The sequence below is a fragment of the Pyrgilauda ruficollis genome, unplaced genomic scaffold (assembly GCF_017590135.1).
Source record: "Pyrgilauda ruficollis isolate IOZ18807 unplaced genomic scaffold, ASM1759013v1 scaffold50, whole genome shotgun sequence".
NCBI lineage: Eukaryota > Metazoa > Chordata > Aves > Passeriformes > Passeridae > Pyrgilauda > Pyrgilauda ruficollis.
The window spans coordinates 6,979,503-6,992,857 of record NW_024526600.1 but is presented as its reverse complement, the minus strand read 5'-3'; the positions used below and the strand labels follow the sequence as shown (position 1 = coordinate 6,992,857).

Sequence of the window (13,355 nt, the reverse complement as noted above, 5' to 3'; positions counted from 1 at the left end):
GCATGGTTTGATTTTATTTTCCACTGACCTAAGCAAGACTGGGAAATTCATAGTTAAAAGTTCACTTGGTTTGTCTCGGGGTCAGCTTCTAGGATATGATATCCAGAATAAGCTAATTGGGACAGATAAAGTCTAGATTTTAGGTATCTACAAGTATGTTCTGATTTTAAAAGTCTGGTGCTTACCTAATCATTGTCATAGCAAAGTAAGGGACTGTAAAACCACTGTCTGCATTTCCAGCCACTGTGCACTCACTCACTCACTCACAGGGATAATAAAGCACACACTGCTGTCAGCTGAGCTGTCTGGAGGCAAGTTAAAAGAAGGACCCTGGTAGACCTCTACTATATTTTTACATCCTACACCATTCCCTAGTGCAGACACACAATGTAATCACTTATCTTACAGGTGCCCAGTCCAAACCCACAGTAAAGCACTTTGCTTTTGAAGTCTGCCCATGGCACAGGCATTCCTGAAGCACAGCATGGTTATTTCCTAGTGCACAGAGACACATGCACAGCAGTTTAGGACAGGAGGTGCCTAAGAATACCTCTGCCAAGTCCTTGCTCAGCCCACACAGCACATACTATGCGACGTACTACCGAATCCATATGTTAATAGCTCGATGTGTTGTGGTGGTGAGGGATAAAACAGAAGGAACAGGTTGGCTCAGAACCACTGTCCAAGTGTTTAAATTGTTCCCCAGCAGGAGCATTCATGCAACACTGCAGTATTCCCACAAAGGAACATGTTAAGCCCATGCAAGGCAGACAGGTTCCATTTTGTAGTGCTAAGTGAATTGTCCTTATGATGGTTCTCTAATAAGGCTGAATTTTAGGGTTGTAGTCCTCTCTAGTCCTCCTAGACCTGAATTTCTGTCAGTCCTGAAATAGCTCCAGGCTGACACCTTTCTTAAATAATCTGCTATAAAAACCTTATTTTCTTCAAAGAAAGAGTGGAAAGGTGGAGTTCTCTGCTTGCTGATCATAGACCTGCCTTAAGGTAGTCAGGTTGTTTGTAGCTATAGTTAGTAGGTAAAGTGTGCATGGAGCTTACCTGACAGAGTTAAATCTGCTTTGGCTCCAGGTGTATAGGGCCTTCTTTTTTACACATAGTTACATGGACAAGTCAAAAAGCTGTCCAGACTTCCCAGAAGTCAGGCATTTCATGTATGTCTAAGATATATACCTTTTCTGTGAAGTAAAGCTTGTAAAAATCCCAGAGCAGACAGTTTCACAGCTACCAGTGATCTGGTTGGCCTCAGCCCTGGAGTCAGTATAAATCTCAAAGTAGTGTGGTGTGCTTTGTGGGACTTAGTGTTTCCTTCTGTATTCTCTGGATCTTCTGGCACACGCCCTTCAACCTGTGTGAGGAGAATTCATGGGGGCGGGAGGGTGGAGTGGTCTTGCACAGTGACAGCTCCCAAATGCTCAGCCACCTGCTTCTCCTGCAGACTGGGAGCTTAGAGGAAGCCTGATCTTCTGGGACTGCTTCTCTCATACCATGACGAATCCTTTCAGTAGTGCTGAGGAAGGAGAAATGAGTTCTGCTTTTCTCTCTGCCATCATCTGTGGGAGTTGGAATCGCTCTGGCAATGAGGGGGTTGCTTTTGTTTTAGCTGGGCAAAGCAGGCCAACTCCAGAGCGAGCCCGTCTCACAGGAGGGAGGGTGAGGTACTGTGAGGATGTCCCACCATGCTCAGTGTCCATCACTGGATTCACTGTACAAACTGGGCATTTCCAAACCATTTTTGCTTTTCCTGCAAACTTTTAAAATGATGCAAGTTCTTACAACTTCACATCCCACACTGTAGACGAATTTCTCGTGAAGCAGCGACTGACTCAGTGTGTTTTGACGCAGCCTACCTGCCTGCAGACGTGAGCTCAACTATAGAATAAGCAGTGTTGTGGCAAAGGCTCCTTGTTCTTACGTGGGTTTTCCTCTAATGTTTTCTTTTTCTCTCCCTAGCAGTGCGCAAAGGGTACAGGATCCAGGCTGACAAGGACAGGGACTCCATGAAGGTGCTGTACTATGTCGAGAAAGAACTGGCTCAGTTTGACCCGGCTAGGAGGATGCGAGAACGATGTGAGAAATAAGCATGGTTTGATTTTATTTTCCACTGACCTAAGCAAGACTGGGAAATTCATAGTTAAAAGTTCACTTGGTTTGTCTCGGGGTCAGCTTCTAGGATATGATATCCAGAATAAGCTAATTGGGACAGATAAAGTCTAGATTTTAGGTATCTACAAGTATGTTCTGATTTTAAAAGTCTGGTGCTTACCTAATCATTGTCATAGCAAAGTAAGGGACACTGAAAAGCTTATGAAAATTGTCCACTCATAACTAAACTTTGGGATCATCAGCATCTGAAAAGCCAAGTCCCTATTCATACCTTCTACAACCTGTGCTGTGATAATAGCTGGGATATTGTTTTCACAATTTCCTAAGAGTGTGGTGTCTGTACATGCCCAGCATGGCAAAATAGGAGAGGGATGATTTTATTGAAAGTGTCTTTTGTGGGCTGCAGTGACCACAGTGTGGCTTGAAGGAAGCAGGAAGTTTGTTTGGAGTGGCTGTTGCCCTGCAGAAGGAGCAGGGTGCTGAACAGGGACATGGTGCAAACTCAGAACTGAGCTTCTGCAAGGAACTCCTCACTGTCTTCCCAAAGCCTCTTGAAAGCTTTATTTCCTTAAATAATGGCTGAGACTGCACTTAATGTGTGTCAGAATACAAACCCAAGTGAGGATCTTTCCACATGAGGAGGCAGAGGTGCAGAATGGGACAAGGTGTGTGGGGAGGGCTGGCAGTGCTGCTCCTTGTCCTGTGGCTGCTGTGTGCAGAGGACAGTGGCAAGCTGGGGGCTCAGTTCCTGTGGGCAGCACGCAGAGCTAACCCATGTTAGGCACTGCTAGAGGCTCACTTAAAGCAGACGTGTGGGATCCTGAAAATCATGAAGGGAAGGGCTTTAAGGAATGACACTACATCAAAGCTCCGTACAGATTAGGCATAACGAACAAATTATATATACTTCTAAAACAGTCATTGCTGAGCACACTGTCTTCTCCACCCACAAGATTTACTATAAAAAGACCTCTGCAGATTGGTATGTCAGGCCTACAGATGTCAGTGTGCTTGATGGGGTAGAGACTGACAGTGATTCAGACAGACTTTTACTTTTTCCTTAATCTTTTTTTTTGAGGGGGTTGCCTTTGTTTTAGCTAGGCAAGTCAGGCCAAATCCAGAGCCAGCCTGTCTCACACCAGGAAAAGGGGAGGTGGCACAACTTCTCTGCTTTAGTGGTATCCCACCAAGCTTGGTGGCAGGGAGCTCACAGGTGGAAAGCTCTTCCTGAGCTCTTCCCTGTCAGTTATCTGGAACAGGGGCATCTTACGCCGTTTGTGATGCCCCCAGAATCCCCGCCTGGCTGCCATCAGGCGATGCCCATCTCATTTCTTTCCTGCATCCTCCCCTGCAGATAACAACACCGTGTCTGAGCTGAGCTCGCTGCACGAGGAGGACCTGAACTTCCGCCAGCCCTACCGGCAGGCGCGGAGGAAACCTCTGCCCCCCGCGGGGGACATGGACGGCGACGCCGAGTACTGGGCAGGGGTGGTGGGCAGCGGCAGCACCTCCAGGTCACAGGCTGTGTCTGATTACAGGGACGAGCGGGACAGCTACTGGCACAGGTGAGGGACACCGCGTCAGGGGGCAGCTCTATCTGGCAAAGTGGTAAAGAAAGCAGAAGGGACAGATGGGCTGGTAGCTCTCCCCTGTTTCCTGCTGCCCTTGCTCTGCTTAGCAGGAGAGAGGGGCTAGAGAGAAATAGGAAATCTGGACATGTGAGGTCAGAATGAAGCTGATTGCCACAATCTGATTGCAACCTGCACTTGTGCTCAGCAAGCAGATCTGTAAAAATAATATATTCCTGTTGATATTAGGAGTCATAATACTTTTTTCTTCCTGAAGTTTTTCTTCCTTGTTCTTATTTCTGCCCCTTCTGAGTATTGCAGAGCCACATCCATTAAGGAACAGTGAGCCTGCTGAAGGTTACCTAGCTGGGTAAAGCTAGGTACAAGCCCCAGTCCCAGTGGGAAGAAAAAGTGAGATCAGTAGGGAACCAAGCCACTCTTCCCATAGTGGGAAAGTGCAAATCTCTCTCCGGAGGTTTGTACCTGATGCCTCCAGCACTTCCCAGTGCTGGTGTGCTTTGTTATATAGGAGTCACACCATCCTGCTTTGGTGCAGCTAGACTGGTGCTCCAGGCCTGAAGGACTCGCATTCTGATGCCTAGAAGAGAGATAGCACAACCTTCCCTCAAGCAGCCCAGTATTCCAAAAGCAATGGCAGGGATTTCCTTCCTTCAGTACTGGGCTATTGTACCAGCTCACTGTCTTTAAACCTGCTTCAAAACTGCCCTGCTGTGAGCTTCTATAGCTGGGCTCTTGGGTTTTTCCAGCAGGATATACACCTACAAGCTCTAGGATGAAGGAGAAGCAGGTCCAGCCCTGCATATTGGAGGACAGGGCAGGTGCACCCTGGGGCTAACCTCTGGTAACATTAGACATGAAGAACCTGAGCTATCTGCACTAAGCTGCCTTTACAGTCATCAGAGAGAACCCGGGGTTTCAAGGATGTGATAGATTCTCTTCCTATGGAAGATGATGAAAACAGTTGAGATGATTCATGCCCCCAGGAGGGCCTGTTTCCCTCCATTGTCTGTGCCGGCAGCCAGGGGGATGAGTGCAGCTGGATCCCGCCCTCTAACTCTACCTCCTCCCTCTTCCAGCCAGCAGAGATCCAAGTCGGAGATGCTGTCCCGTAAGAGTTTCTCCGTGGGAGTGCCAGCCGTGTCCATGGACGAGCTGGCGGCCTTTGCCGAGTCCTACAGCCAGCGGCCGCGGCGGGCGGACAGCCAGGAGATGCGGCGCTTCGAGCGCTCCGAGTCGCGCGGCGGGGGGCTGCCCCACCAGGACAGCTCCATGGAGGAATACTACACCAAGCGCTGCAGGGGCAATCGGGAGCCGCTGACGGACTCGGATCGGGGCTGGTCCTACAGCCCGCCCCGGAGACGGGCCCACGAGGAGAAGCACCTTCCCAGGCTGGTGAGCCGGACGCCCGGAGGGAGCCAGAAATACGATCACTCCTACCTCAGCAGCGTCCTGGAGAGGAAATCCCGGAGCTATGACGAGAGTGGTGACCATTGTGCCACCCCCTCGAAGCTGAGCTCGCAGCCCAGCCAGAGAGGAGGGAGCACATACTACGCCTGGTCACCGCCCTCCACCTACAAAGCTGAGAAGTCGCAGCCGCCGCCGCAGCAGTCGTCGTCCCCCGAGCAGGACGAGGAGGAGGAGGACAGCCTGCCCCCCTACAGCGAGAGGGAGCTGAGCCGAGGCCCTTCCTACAGGGCCAGGGAACAGGCCTACCTCAATGCCTCTGACAAGAAGAGGAAAAAGGACCCCAAGAAAACAGTGAGGCCATGTCTGGTGGTCCTGGTCCAGATAGGCTGAGCGGAGAGCCACCAGGCAGGGGTTACTAACCAGAGTTGATGGGCAAGGGGGTTTTCCAAGAGGGTGATACCTGGAGTCTGGGTGTCACTCCCTGTGGGAAGGGGGGAAGGAACTGGGGGGGTAGGAAGCCAGAAAGGGTAATAGCTCCTACACAGGAGTCCATGATGGAGGGGAAAGCCAGATGAGCCTGGACCTGGGGAGGTAAGGGATGTCTTTAGCATCTGTGGCCTGGTAATCCAAGGCAGAGGGAGTTTATCTGAGGTTCAGGAGGATTGTGGTAGGGAAGTTACCAGGCCTTACTGAAATTACCGGGCTTTGCTTTGGCCTTGATCCTTGTTAAGGAAGGGTTGAAAGGCTCTTGTTCTTCTGGACTGGGACAGGGCTGCCAGCAGGGGATGATGTAAGAGACAACTTTCTGAAAGAGGTGGGATCACAGACTCCCATGGGTGCATGGGTCCATGGGGTCCTGTGGGAGCCATTCATGCCAAAGGCATTCCTCACCCAGGATACCAGCAAGTACAAAACATCCTGCCACAGCCCAAGCTGGTGAGGACTGATAAGTTCATGGTTGCTGTGGACGGGGATCTTTCCCATCTAACCCAGCTGGGGAAATCTGCACCATGAGGGAGACCTTATCATTAGAGTAACTTGGCTGTGGGAGAGAGGAGTGGATTGTGAGTGAGCAAAGCTGTTGCTGTTTAGTTGTGTCTCTGTCAAAGCTTTGTCTGTCCCTCTGTTTGTTCAATGAGAGATTTCCTGTTGACACTTAATCTTCTCTCTTTCCTCTCAGAATGATTTCCCAACAAGGATGTCCCTTGTGGTTTGAAGTTGTTGTGGACCTGTCATGTTGATGGGCTGGATATCATGAGGTGACTGCAGTGGAGAAGATGCAGAGCAACAAGCAAGACATGCCTCTGTGAACCTTTGCAGCCATCAGCCATGGACTGTTTCAATTTTTTGTTTCATCCAGGGGAGCTGAGGCTTTTGTAAGAGACAGACTCCCATGGACAGCACTCGATCTCAGAGGCTCTGGGAGTCTGCCAGGAAAATGAGGCTAGGGCTCTCTTTGGCACCCTGTTTTCCAGTGCCCTCCATTCTGCTCTGGATGGCAGCCACGTCCCTACTGCCTCTGCAGTCCTCCCTGCAGCCCTGAACTCCAAGTGAGGCTGCCTTTGTGCCTCTTGCCCTGTCCCATGTGCAGAGGGAGGCATGTGTACCTCCTTGCTCTCTCTGTCTCCTCAGTTCTCTGTTTGGATCAAAATTGTCTCCATACTTAAAGCCTTTTCTGTATCACCCCTGTGCTGGGAGGAGGCCTCGTTCTTACAACTGCAGACTGCCTCCAGCTGATCAGGCCCTAAATCATAAAAGAAAATCCACATCCTTTCAGACACTGTAAGAAAATGACTGATGAGAAGTTACCTTGATAAGGGCTGAATGGGGAAAGAGACAATTATGGGCTGGTTTGTTCAATATATTTAGTTCCGTTCGTTGTGTGATGAGAGTTGCAGGTGAGATTGATGTATTGTTCTGAAAGTGGGTCAAAGTAGCTTTTATTGTGATGAGAGCATGATTTGTTTCCCCCCTGCCCCCCACTGTGTTCTGTTTTGATGCTGTTGCATTTCCTTGCAGCTCAGCTGTGAGCCTGTAGAGCTTCAAGCTGGAATACCTACTCCACTGTTTTAAAAGCAGTGCTCTAGCCTTCCTAGTGCTCTGCTTCCAGCACCACCAGACACTTCTGCCACTCTAGTGAGTGGCCTTTTTGTTCCAAGGATGCAAAAAGGGGACAGTCTCAATGAGAGGGCAGCTGCAGACCTTCATCCTGTGCCACTGGTATCACTCCTTTCTGGGAGTAATTTCCCAGAAGAAACTACTACTGAAGAGACCAGTAACAACAGTGGGAAAAGAACAAGCACTGTGGATGGATACAAGCTTTGAAAGTCACCCTTTTCACTTAAAACCATTCCATTCACTTTGGTTGGGATGTGGTTTTAGTGGCTGTTGTCTCAGGAATAGCTTTATTTAGAAGTGAGTGCTTCACACCATTTGGAAGCCTGACATTCTGGTTTTCATAGGGTATTATGCAGTCATTTATTTAGCTGCTAAAATCATCATGTGAGGGAAGATGATGGGAACATTTTAAGGTCCAGTATCTTGATCCCTATTACACCTAGAAACAACTTAGTGCCCTGTTGTGTTACGGACATTATCAGCCTCTATCAGAAGAAATGACATCTTTGTTGTTCCTCTGGGAATTTGGGAAGCTAGCTGGCCTCAGATGCTCATACTGGCAGTACTGTTTGGAACACAAGGTATATTAACATCACTGCAGTTCTCCATAAAAATGATAGATTAATTTCTGTGTTACTCTTCTGCCAGATAGTTTACCCACCAGGAATGGTCAGGGGAGAGGAAGAATAATCTCCATAGATTTGATGACAGTTTTCATGTGAGAAGGTGTGTTGATGAAAGGATCATGTTCTTCTCCCACACTCCTCTAGTGATGACTGTAGTTTTGGAAATCCCAGTCCTGGGTCTTCCTGGCCAGAGAGAGATTAGCCAGCAGGAAAATACAGTTGTGGAATTGTAGAATTGTTTGTGCAGGAGGTAGTCTTTCAAGATTTCAAGATTTAAAGTTCAATCCTCTGCCATGGGAAGGGACATCTTCCACATATGAGGTTGCTTAAAGCCCTGTCCAACTGGACCTTCAACACTTCCAGGGATGGGACATTTACAGCTTCTCTGGGCAACCTGTTCCAGTGTCTCACCACCCTCAGAGTAAAGAATTTCTTCCTTGTATCTAATTTAAAATTACCCTCTTTTACTTGAAAATCAGTGCCCTGGTAAAAAGTCAATCTCCATCTTTCTTGTAGTCCCTTTAGGCACAGGAAGGCTCTGTGGTCTCCTCAGAGCCTCCTCTTCTCCAGGCTTAATAGCCTCAGTTCTCCCAGCCTGTCTTTATAGAAGTATTCCAGCCCCTTTGACCATTTTTGTCTCCCTCCTCTGGACCTGCTCTAACAGGTCCATGTCTTTGTGTGTGTGGCCCCAGAGCTGAACACAGTACACTGTGTGGGGTCTCAAGAGAATGGAGTAGAGGGAAATTCCACTCCTTGGCCTGCTGGTCACTCACCTGATGCAGCCCAGGATATAGTTGGCTTTCTGGGCTGCGAGAGCTCATGGCTGGCTCAAGTACCATCTTCATCCACCACTATAAAATCATAGAATTGTAGAATGGTTTGGAAGAGACCTTAAAGATCATCTAGTTCCCCAAGTCCTTCTCAGGGCTGCCAGCCCATTCTTCCCCCAGTGTGTCCCAGTACCAGGGGTTGCCCTGACTCAGGTGTAGCCCCCCACACTTGGCTGTGTTGAACTTCATGAGGTTCTCGTGAGCCTGCTCCCCAAGCCTGTCCCAGGGTCACTCTGGATGGCATCCCTGGCATCATTCAGCTTGCTGTCACACACAGACTGCTGAGAGGGCACTCAGTCTGTGCCATTAATGAAGGCTGAACAGTGTCAGCCTCGGTGCAGACCCTTGAGGGACTCCACTTGTTACTGATGTCCTTTTGGACACTGAGCCATTGACTGATGCTCTGATGTGGCCATCCAGCCAATTCCCTGTGCATCCATCAAACCCATCTCTCTCCAGTTTAGAAATTAAATTTTGTGTGGGACTTTGTCAAAGGCCAGAAGTCAAGGTGCATGATATCAGATGGATTTTCCTTATCCATCAGTGCAGTCACCCTGTCATAGAAGGTCTCCAAGTAAGCAGGCGTGATTTGTCCTTGGTGAAGCCATGCCAGATGTCTTAAATCACTTCTCTCCTATCCATATGCCTTGAGATGGCTTCCAGGAGGATCTTTCAGGGCACAGAGGTGAGGCTGATTGGTCAGGAGTTCCCAGGGCCCTGTTCTTCTATCCTTTTAAAACAGGTCTGATGTTTCCCTTTAACAGTCAGTGGGGACCTGACTGCCTGAGTGTCATGACTTTTCAAACAGGGAGAGCAACTTAGCAATTGCATTTACCATCTATCTGTATTATGGCTGGAGAGACTTAACATTTTACGTATTTTCATCTCTTTTTTTACCATTAATTGTGTGTTCTTAGGAAAATCACAGCACAGTTAGCAAGAGGTGGGCAGGTGTGTGCCATCTGAGGTCTCTCAGGCCTTGGGAAATCTACAGAGCTACACTGCATGCTGGTTTAAATCAAACATTTCATTCCTGACATATGAGGATTCTAGTAAGTTGATGTTTTGTTAGCCTGAAAACCTTGGCAACCCCTGTGCCATGAATTTCAAGGCAGCTTAGCCTGCTGTAGTTTCCATCAGACCCAGGAAACAGTGGACACAGAAATTTGAAAGTACATCTGACTGTCCCAGAAAGGGGCCAAACCAGTGGTTTTACAGTCTCTGAATACCTCTGTATTTTAAATCATACTGCAAGCCTGAGCATTACAATCTTCTCATTTCAATTATGTTCTGTCCCTTATCTCAGTCAGTGTAGTTTATTTGATCAAGCCCTCAGGAATGAGCTGTGTGTATTAAAAATACAAGTCTTCATTTATTTGAGTCAGTTTTGTTTGTTCAGTGCTGGTACTTTAGGGCATCTGTACACTGTGTGTATGAAGTTGCCATTTGTGTATCTAGCTTTTAAATGAGTAGTTGCAAGCTAATTCTTTTAAGAAAACTGTTTTAATTGTGCAAACAACTGTTTGTGAGAATTTAGAAACATCTCTTGAATCCAAGTACCTGGAAAAGAACTGAAGATTTTATGACTAGTGATTCTGTGAGTTTTACCAGATGATAAAAGTTTCAGCTGCAGAAAAAAAAAAAAAAGGAGGTCTTAATTCCCTGAAGTCAGATCTGAGCAGCAGTAACCTTGCCCTACAATTTTGGATTTTGTATCTCTGTACAAATCTGCAGGAATTTTCAGTTACTGATCATGTCTGTCCTCAGGCCACCTTTATTTTTCCCATTAGAAATGTGTCTGCAGCAGCAGCAAATGGACCAAATCAAGAAGTGAGGGGTGACCTGGAGTATCTGCACGGCTACACAACCCTAATGACCTGTGACTCCTGCAGCAGGGGAGCAGGGGGCCAGAGCCTGACAGACAGCTCATGTTTCAGGAGAGGAGCAATGGTTTGTGTCTGTGCCATCTTTCAGAACACCTGCAGAATGCTGGCACTGGGAAATAATGAGCCTGGTTAATATGGGGTCTTAAATTATAAGTTTTCCAGTGATGAATTTTTATTGCTGGCGTAAAATTAAAATCCTTTTCTTACTGGATATGGATGTCTGGGTCATGTCAAGGACATGGAGAGTTTTGTGGTGTAAAGATGACAGCATCACAAAAGTGATTTGCTAAGAAAACAGATGAGAGAGAATCCTGTAAAAATTTGAAAGAGCCCCTAGAGCAAAAGCAGGATTGAGCATTAGCAGTAGATTTGGCTGTACTGTCAAAAAAAGTGATCTTGGCTACTGGAGAAAAAAAGGTTTTGACATAATGGAATGGGAAAATAAATATCAATGGTAATGACTTTTCATCAATCCCGTTATTCCTTTAAAGTTTACATTGTAAAAGTTCCAATGGGTGGCTTCAGTGTGAACATCCTCAGAACACTCCATTTCCACTGAAATGGAAAATTAACAAAATTAGCCCTTTGAATACTTTACATTTTTGAGAAACTCTCAACATTTATGAGCTGCAGTAGTCAGCCAGAATTACTCAGGTCTTTGTGCTGGCATTTGTTACAGGGGACTGGAACTGTAACTCCAGTTACTGTTACTGGAGTTGGGTCAGGGGTGGCCATCAGGAGTGCACCCCAGAGCTGCATCTCTGAGAGATAAAGGACAGCTGCTGGGAGAGATCCCTGAGAAGGAGCAATCACAAAACATTGCAGATGTCAAACCATGCCACAAACTGTTCCAGGTACATAAACGCAGCACCACGGTGTTTATCATGCCTGGGCTATTCTGAAAATAGTTTTAATGATGTGGAGATTGTTGAGAAACTGCACGGAGCTGTCTTTTTCTCCAGGTAGCTTTCACACAAGATGAGCGTGAGGATCCGTTCTTGGTCACCCAGTAGAGGGTTTGGAACATGTGGAAATAAAAGCTAAAGGGGCTTTAATTTTTTACTAGAGCAAAGTAGAATCCAGGAGCAAAGATGCCTTTGGCATCTGCTAGGTGCTGCAGATTTGCCCCTATAATTCCAGAAGCCTCTGTGGTGTAGCATTTCCATCAGGCTTTGCTGGCTGTACGTGCTTTCTACAACAGCTGTGATGTTGAAACCACCCTCATGTCACCTGGGGCTCGCAAAGTCCCTTTCTCATTTCCTGGAAGATCAGAGAAGGTATCTACTGCATAATGTGAAGGAGCAGCTATCATTTTGATGTGATCTCAGAAATGCCAGCTGGATTTATCAGCATTAGAAACAGCAGAAATCTAAAGAATAAAGTCAGCTAATACTAAAGGAAAGAACCTGCCGTGATTCCCATGTGAATTCTCTTGTGACCTTTATAATTCTTTCTGATGTTCACCCCTGCCTGCACAGGGGCCTTTGCCAGGGGAAGCCATCACCTCTTCTCCCTTTTGCCTGTCATTTTTTGTCATGCTTGTAATGCCTCTCTGACCCCTCTGCTTTCCTTTGACAATTTCCAGTCAACCTTCCATGTGCCTAGGGGTTCCAATGTAGATGTTTGGATGCAGAATGAGTGGCATTTTGTAAAAAGGCACTTTTACCCCCTATAAAATCAAAAATTACAGAATGCCCAACAACAAAAACCCAAGCCCTCCAGATATTCTCTCAAGCCTAAGCAGGGGTGTTACTGGAAACATTTTAAAAACTAAAGCTGAACATAATTTCAAAACGGGTCAGTATTGTTTCCAACCCCAGGGCAGCTGCAGTCAGAGCTGTGGAGTGCAAACAGCAGGAGCAAATGCTTTCAGGTTTCATTGTCCTTGGTGAGAGCAGTGGCAGAGAGGAGCAGCACTTAATGAGTCAGAAAGCAAATGGAGTTCCAAGGTGCTATTACTTGCATGTGAGTTAGAAGTGTGAGCTAGAAGTTGACAGGCTTGGCTTAAAAGCAAAATTCAGTCCAGGAAAACTTGAGCCCTGGCCCAGGGGTACAATTCTCTTGCTGTTTACAGATGGGCTGGGCTTTTTTCCTGTTGCTGCCTACAACAGCCATTCTCCAGCCATTACACAGTGAGTGAGTGGCTTTCTTTGCTGCTGTCATTTTACTTAGATTGTCCTCCCCTGTAATGAACTTTTCCAATATGAGGGGGAGAAGGACGTAACAATACTCTATAATGAAAATGTAACACTTTTATAGCTTTTTGGGAGACATCCACATCCCCAATTACCAAGCATTATACATTTGCCATGCGTACAACATCGAAGTCGTTGCCTTTGAGTTGTCACCATGGAGAGTAAAAGCAGGAAAAGCTCCCACCAATCTGCCTTTTTATTATCCTGCAGGCAAATAATTTGCCCAATTTTTGCTAAGATATGAGCAGTTTACATGAGTAGTTTTCAACCCATTTTTTTGATTACTGGGCAATAAACCAAATATTTTCCAGCAGAGCAGCAGACCCTACATAAATCTCATACCATCCACAGGATAACATAAAAAAATCATTCTGCCCAGCATTTTCATATAAAAAAATCCATGCAGGTACCCTATGGGGCCACACTTCTTCAGAGAAAGGATAAACTCTCCCCCTGCTCTTGCAGATGTAAAACTTTTTTTTTAAATTCAGAAAACCTTTATGTTGTTATTACAGATTTTTTTTGGCCTCTTTGTCCTTAGGTCTGCAGTACTCTGAACTGATTATTTTTGTGTCATAATCAA

The 13,355-nt window shown here is 46.7% G+C and overlaps 1 protein-coding gene across 1 annotated transcript in view; it reads left to right on the top strand.

Annotated features, from left to right (window-relative positions):
• The window catches only part of ILDR2 (immunoglobulin like domain containing receptor 2), a 41,393-nt gene extending 31,331 nt beyond the window's left edge, over positions 1-10,062 (top strand). The window contains exons 8-10 of the mRNA XM_041480202.1: positions 3,476-3,686; positions 4,787-5,468; positions 6,298-10,062. Coding sequence (XP_041336136.1) covers positions 3,476-3,686; positions 4,787-5,468; positions 6,298-6,333 — 929 coding nt within the window. The 3' untranslated portion in view covers positions 6,334-10,062. The remainder of the gene's footprint in view (positions 1-3,475; positions 3,687-4,786; positions 5,469-6,297) is intronic.
• The last annotated feature ends 3,293 nt before the right edge of the window (positions 10,063-13,355 follow it).